The sequence below is a fragment of the Ailuropoda melanoleuca genome, chromosome 13 (genome assembly GCF_002007445.2).
Source record: "Ailuropoda melanoleuca isolate Jingjing chromosome 13, ASM200744v2, whole genome shotgun sequence".
Lineage (NCBI taxonomy): Eukaryota > Metazoa > Chordata > Mammalia > Carnivora > Ursidae > Ailuropoda > Ailuropoda melanoleuca.
Genome location: NC_048230.1, coordinates 59208409 through 59215962, shown reverse-complemented (window position 1 = coordinate 59215962; position 7554 = coordinate 59208409). Strand labels below are relative to the sequence as shown.

Here is a 7554-nt window from a genome sequence, read left to right as displayed (position 1 = left end):
GTGTTGGGGCTGACCTCTCCGAGAGGGTGAGTTCGTGCTCTGTTCCGCTGGGATGCGGAGGGGGTTTTGCTCAGGGTCGATCTGGGAAGCAGAACCACACACTCTGGAACATAGGCGAGGCCCTATATACCCCCAGATCCCAGCTGCCGTGGCATCACATGTGGGCTCCTTGTAGGGCCCAGGAGAGGAGAGGAACCTGCAGGTCAAAGTTGGGGGGCTGGTGTTGTATTCCTGGTTTCCTCTGTGTAGTTGAGGTGGTAGTGATTTGGGGTGGGGATGGAGGCTGGGGTGCCTGGTTTCACATACTTCTGCCCTCAGTTTGAAGGTGTGACTTCTCGGGAGTCTGCTTTCTCCTGAGAAGAGGAGGAGGAGGAGAAGGAGGAGAAAAATGGCCCTTTCATTTCTAAAGGTGATATCACAGGTGAATTGCTTACTTCTCATTCCCTTTCTAAAATAGGAATTCACAGGGCCTAAAAACATCTTGTTAATTGAGACTATAGGAAGAATCTGTTCCAGACCTCGACCCTAGATTCTGGTGCTTTTCTGGAATTTCGGGCGTTCCTTGGCTTGTAGACACATCCCCCCAGTCTCTGCCTTTATTTTCACCTTGTGGCTCCCTGGGTCTCCTCATTGTTCTGTCTTTGGGTCCAAATTTCCCCTCTGTGCATGNGTTTTCTGGAATCTCGGGCGTTCCTTGGCTTGTAGACACATCCCCCCAGTCTCTGCCTTTATTTTCACCTTGTGGCTCCCTGCGTCTCCTCATTGTTCTGTCTTTGGGTCCAAATTTCCCCTCTGTGCATGCATGTCTGTCTCCGGGCCCAATTTTCCCCTCTCGTATTGGATTAAGGCCCACCCTCATCTCATTTTAACTTGATTACTTCTGTAAAAACCTTATTTTCAAATAAGATCACATTCTGAGGTACTGGGACTTCAATGCAACTTTTTTGGGGAACTGTTAGGAATCCATAACAGATGGATATAAAAAATTATCAGACTGATTTCTTCTGGGAGAGAAGTTTTCATTTGTCTTGTGGTTATTGGTCATTCAACTTTTCAAATCCAAATTGATAACTGCCTTTGTTTTTTTAAGGCTATCTTTACTGGGTATAGAACTCAGGTGTGTGACCTCAACTAAATGCTCAGTCACCCTGTTCTCCCTGGGCACTGGAATAGTCTGGAATCCTACATTCCTACCAAAGAAAGTAGGATTTCTTAGTGACCTCTGAAGCTTCTGTCCAACTCCTTATCCCAAGAGCTGTTCTCCCAAGTCTGGCCCTGTGCAGGCACACTTCCAATGTCGGCCAAGAACCCAAGGGAAATTCTCCTACAGGTGCCTAGGGCTCCTACTCTAGCACCCTGCCCTCCCAACCCCAGCTGTGTTGGAAGGAAGCTCCAAACTCTGATATCCTCTCCCCCCATCCAGCAAGACCACTGCTTGGGTTCTATGTCCTTGCACTCTGGCTCTAGAAATGCCATGAAGGAAAATGCCATGAAGGAGAATGCCAGGAGAACATGCTTTTCTTCTGTCAAGGGTCACAGCCTTGGGCATGTTGCTTTCCAGTGTGTAAAAATAGTGGCTTGTATATTCATCTAGCTTTTTAGTTCTTTGACAGTGAGAGGGCAACTTACAGCAACTACTCCATCATGGCTAGAACCAAAAGTGCTCTCTCCTTTAAAGTACAGCTCAAATTGACTTCATTTTTGCAGGTATCCCCCGATGCCTCAGCTCATATAATTGCAATCTTTATCAATCCACACTGCATGGCATTGAACAAGTGATTTTATTAGTCAGGGTTCTCCGACAGGAGATCTCTATGACTTACTATTTTTTTTAAAGGTTTCTTTTTTCTTTTAAGATTTTATTTATTTATTTGACAGAGAGAGAGACAGGCAGTGAGAGAGGGAACACAAGCAGGGGGAGAGGGACAGGAAGAAGCAGGCTCCTAGCGGAGGAGCCTGATGTGGGACTCGATCCCATAACGCCGGGATCACGCCCTGAGCCGAAGGCAGACGCTTAACCGCTGTGCCACCCAGGCGCCCCATGACTTATTATATAACTCATGTGATTATGAAGGCTGAGAAGTCCCCAGATCTGTAGTCTGCAAGCTGGAGATGCAGGACAGCTGATAGCGATGGTGTAAGCTCTAGCCCACGTAAGAAAGCCTGAGAACCAGGAAAGTCAATGGTGTAAGTTCCAGTCTGAAATTCGACAGGCTTGAGAGTCAAGACTCAGTTTAAGCCTGAAGGCAGGCAAAGACCGATGTTCCAGCCCAACAGTTAGGATGAGGGGTATCCTCACTGCTCACCTGGGCGGGATTCTGACATAGAGGCTTCAGTCCAAATCCCATGGATGGCAGCCTCACCCCACTGACTCTGCCAAGTACACACACCAAATGTATTTCTCAGCTGTTCTTTTTTTCATGAGGGTAGGTAATTTTGCCTCCCCGAACTCTATATGGACAAAGCAGATTTCTTACTTTCCACCTTCCATTATAGCTTTTGGCCACACATTCTTATATATCTTTACGTACTGTCTGTCTCCCTCTTATGCCCAACTTGAAAGATACCTACCAAGAGCCACATGCAAGTATATATGAGGTATAAATCTTTATTTCAGGAATCCGTGAAACTGAGAGATGTGGCTGTGATCTTTTCTCCGGACCAGTGGGCTTATCTGAGCTCGGAAGAGAAACAACTGTACAAAGATGTGATGCTGGAGAGCTGTGATTATCTAGTGTCTTTGGGTAAGGAGATCTTTCCTTGTTAGTTTAAAACTACCCGTGGTAGAATTTTTTCCTTCTCTCTGCATATCTGCAAAGCCCCTGAGAATGCGTGACTGAATTTCAACTTGACATTCCTCAGCAAAGGACTGGAGCCGTGTGATGCTAGGAAAGGACATTTTCACCTTGTGATGACTCAAGCTTCCTATTCTCCACCATCTTCCAAACCACTGAACTTTACTTAAAAGCCATGCTTCTCAGGCTGTTGTGCGCCTAAGAAACAGCTGGGGAGCGGCTAAAAATGTAGATGGTCCTTTTATAAAAAAAAGAATACAAATAGTACTTTGGAGGTTGCTGAGAGATTTTAAAGGTGGTAATGAGATTCCGTATCACCAAAAGTGTGGGTCTAAATTCTGTAATAATCACAGCATGATCAAAGCCCTTTATTTTTCTTAGGACATTGGACTTATAAGGCAGAAGTGATATCGGCTTTGAGGGAAGGGGAGGACCTCTGGATGGTGGAGAACGAGGTGACCAGTGCTCCGTGCCCAGGTAACTGACCAGCCCCAAGCAGGGGAAAGCCATTACAGCTCACACCCCAACTGGTCCAAGTAACCTGGATCCCTGAGGTGACAAGAGAGGAACGCTTCCATGGGCTTCCAAAGAACTTATGTTCTCTCCCCCTCTCCGCCATGTTCATCCCTTTCCCTGAACTCCTTCTGTTATACTTCCAGTCTTAGGACACTAAATGGTGTGCTGGTAAAATCACGAAGCTTAAGTTACCACATGAAGAGACAGAAGGATGAAGAGATGAACTGGTCAAGTAACTTATCAGTGACTGGAAAGAATGAATGGCTTAGCTCAGGAAAGTGTCATGAAAAGCCCTTTTTTCCCCAGGAAAGAGTTCAGGAGAAGGATTTTTTCCCCTCTCTCTAGATTAAGACAATAGGTTAATCAGATGTAGCAAACCAGAGAAACGACTGAATTCACCTTCTGATGGAGAGTGAGGACACCCCCTTCAGTACAGAAAGTAGAAACTGCCCAAGTTCAAGATCATCTAGGGATTTCAGGGCTTAGGTTTCAGGACATGATACAGAACGCAGCTCACTAACAGGTTCCTGAGAGTCAGGGGACAGCAAGTTAAAAGCTGGGACAGACGATGAGCATTTGGCTTGGGACATGATTAGATCCCAAGAGTGGAATAAAATCCCCAAATGCATGTAAGTTTTTGTTGGCATTTTGGGAAGAGGGCCTGGAACCCAGGAAGAAATTCAAAGCTTTTATAAGAGTGTTCCCAAGAATTCCTAGTAACACTGGGCCTTCTTATTCTTAAAAAATGTAATGACCTGGCCCGAACTCCTCTCCCACCCAAACTACTACTAGCGGTCCTCTCCGAACTCTGATTCCATTGATGTATTTGTCTTTCTTCCTCACCTTTTCATGCTTTGTGTACTTCTGCGTATTTTTCTATCAAGTTGTAGCCCCTTTAGATTTACTCCAGTATTATTTCCTTACTCTCTCCACTGCCTTGTTTTAGAAAATCAATCTGTTGCTTTGTTTTGTTTTTACCACTTATACACACACACACGCATCTATTTAAGTAAAACAATTTAGACTNACACACACACACACACACACACACACACACACACGCATCTATTTAAGTAAAACAATTTAGACTGTTTACGGCTGGCAATCCAGTAGAGAGTTCAATCACATTGTTCACTTTACAGCCAATGATGACCGTTGCTGTATTCGAGAATCCCCCACTANGCATCTATTTAAGTAAAACAATTTAGACTGTTTACGGCTGGCAATCCGGTAGAGAGTTCAATCACATTGTTCACTTTACAGCCAATGATGACCGTTGCTGTATTCGAGAATCCCCCACTATTTTCCATTTCCTTTCTCTCTAGCCCGTGATCTTTCTTCTTCCTACCCATAGCCAGTCCGCTGTATTTCCTATGCTAAATATGCATATAGCAGTTAAAATACAAAGTTTCAAATAAAAATGCATTTTAATTTAAATGGCATGCTGTGAAAAATCTCTTATCTTTCCATTTATCTCTATCTCTGAGGTCTTTACAAGTTATATATACATACACATATACATGTCTGTCTTTTGTAATGCAATATAGTGTTTTATAGTATGTGTTTACCATATTTAACTTAGGAATCTTTTTCCTTGACAATGGGCAAGTCTCTACAGTTCTTTCCAACCATATTTTATCAGATTTATCCCTGAGTTTTTAACCTTTTTGATGCTATTGTAAATAGTATTTTTTTTAACTTTCTAAATATGGATTTTATTGAAATTATATGATCAAAGAAACACATATGCATAACTCAAAGAATCAAACAATATTCTGCGGCTGATTCTCTTCTTCCTTTTCTCTACATACCCCTGCTTTACTTTTCCCAGAGTANTACATACCCCTGCTTTACTTTTCCCAGAGTAATCAGTGGAGCATGAGACTCTTGATCTTGGGGTCATGAGTTTGAGCCCCACAGTGGGTATAGAGATTACTTTAAAAAAATCTTAGAAGAACAGCTGAGAGTGAGCTCTTTGTTTGTTTGTTTTTGCATAACCTATTTTTACTTTTTTCCCTTATCTACTTTAGATCTTGATTGACTCCGCCCATTTTACATGTTCCTCTCCTATCCCCACAACATGCCATATAATCATTTCCTGTTATATTGGCATCCAGTGTTTATACAACTGTGACTGACTTTATATGACTAGTATCCTTCACAGTTGAGGCAGTCTCGAACAACTTCTAATTTTTCCTGGGGTTCATAACTCCTTCAGCTTTTTTCATTCTTTTCTACAGGTCCTCAATCCCTCAAATCTCTGGAAAAGCTAAAAAGCCTCTGTTACACTACATACATCAGGTGTCTAACAATTCTTTGTGCGCTTTCTCTCCTGGACTGTCCACTTCTAGACCCTTCTGTTGACTTCGTGCAATTCTCTCCACCCATCTCCCTCTTCAACGTCACTGTATTACTTTTTTTTAGCAGCTTTACGGCCACTCTTCAAGTAACAAAACAACTTTCCCCTCAACAACAGAGAGCATCTCTCCTCTCGCCATTTTATAAGATAAGGACATCCCTTCCTCTCCATTTATCTTCTCCCCGCCTCACCCTTGAAACACTGCTAGTCATCAAACTTATTTTTACATTATCGTCCCTGATAACATTTGCATCCTCTTCTGTAACAATAACCCTACTCCCTTCAAAGACGAAAACCATAAACAGCACTTACATCATTATGGCTACGTTACGGTCCCTGAATAGCCAGGTCCCCCGCTACGATTGGATGTCCTTGTTTTTGGCTCCAAGATTTTTATGCACATAATACTCAGAGAAACATTGAAATGAAGTCTACTTTCTTACAGCATATTTAAGTAGGGTTTGCCTTCTTCCACTTTTACCATCTATTCAAAATCCTGCATAATTTTTATTTCTACTTGGAGGATGCCTTTCTTGTAGTGTCAGCGATTCCTTCTTTGCCTAGGGTGAGAAACTGCATTGCCTTTGCCTCTTTGCTAAAATATCCATTATCTATACATGTGTTCACGCTATTCCCTTCCGACCCTTCTAATGGCTGTAGACTTTGCAATTAGATCACCTCTTTCGTTCCTGACGTTGGTAATTGTGTCTCTTTTTTCTGATCAGTCTGGCTAGGTTGGTCAATTTTCTTTTCTTAAAAAATATTAAGTAATCTCTACACCTAGGGCTCAAACTCACAACCCCAAGATCAAGAGTCACACGCTGCTCTGACTAAACCAGCCAGGTGCTCCTTCTTTTTGTTTTACTGTTTTTGTCTGTATTGGTTTCTTGTTTTCTATTTCATTGATTTTTTTCTTTGATTTTTATTATTTCCTTCTGCTTTGGTTTAATTTGCTCCTTTTAAAATTTTCTCAAGGTGAAAGCTGAAGTCCTGGATTTGAGACCTCCTTCTAATATAGGCACTTAGTCCTATGAATTTTACCCAAATACTGCTTTCATGGCATCTCACAAATTCTGCTATGTTGTGCCTTCGTTTTCCTTCAGTTCAAATACTTATTTCTCTTTTCATTTGTTTGAATAGCTAGAAGTGTATTATTTAGTATGAAAGTACTGGGGAATTTTGCAGAGATTTTTTTCCAAGTTCTAATTTAATTCTATTGTAGTGAGAATGTACTTTGCATAGCTTGAGTCTTTTTAAGTTTGTTGAGACTTGTTTTTACGGCCAGAATGAGGTCCGACTTGGGAAATGTTTCCTTGAGCACTTGAGAAAGTGTATTCTGTTGAATGGAGTGTTCCATAAACAGCAATTAGATTCAGTTGATTGATAGTATTGCTCAAACCGATCATATATTTGCTGGTACTCTGCCTACTTCTTTAGTCAATTATTGAGACAGGGCATTAAAATCTCTAACTATAATTGTGAGTTTGTCTATTTCTCCTTGATATTCTTCATGTCCTGTATTTTGAAGCTCTGTAAGTACATAAACATTTAAGGTTGCTTTGCTCTTCACTGACTACTTTATCACTATGAAATATTTTTATTCCTGGACAGTTTTATTGCTCTGAGATTGGTTTTGTCTGCTCTTAGCATAGCCAGCCAGTCAAGCTTTCTTTCGACTGGTAGCATGGTGTACGTATTTTCCATCCTTTTCCTTTTAACCTATTTGTGCCTTTAAATATTTAAAGTGAGGTTCTTTAGAGAATATATAATTTGGTTTTGCTTATCCAATCTTGATAATCTCTACCTTTTTATTTTTTTATTTTTTTAAATGATTTTTTATTATATTATGTTAGTCACCATACAGTACATCCCCAGATTCCGATG

At 41.6% G+C, this 7554-nt stretch overlaps 1 protein-coding gene across 1 annotated transcript in view; it reads left to right on the top strand.

Moving 5' to 3' along the window:
- Nucleotides 1-223: 223 nt before the first annotated feature.
- The window catches only part of LOC109491189 (putative zinc finger protein 840), a 14213-nt gene continuing 6882 nt past the window's right edge, over nucleotides 224-7554 (top strand). Inside the window, exons 1-3 of the mRNA XM_034641583.1 lie at nucleotides 224-421; nucleotides 2618-2744; nucleotides 3177-3272. Of these exons, the coding sequence (XP_034497474.1) occupies nucleotides 389-421; nucleotides 2618-2744; nucleotides 3177-3272 (256 nt within the window). The 5' untranslated portion in view covers nucleotides 224-388. The remainder of the gene's footprint in view (nucleotides 422-2617; nucleotides 2745-3176; nucleotides 3273-7554) is intronic.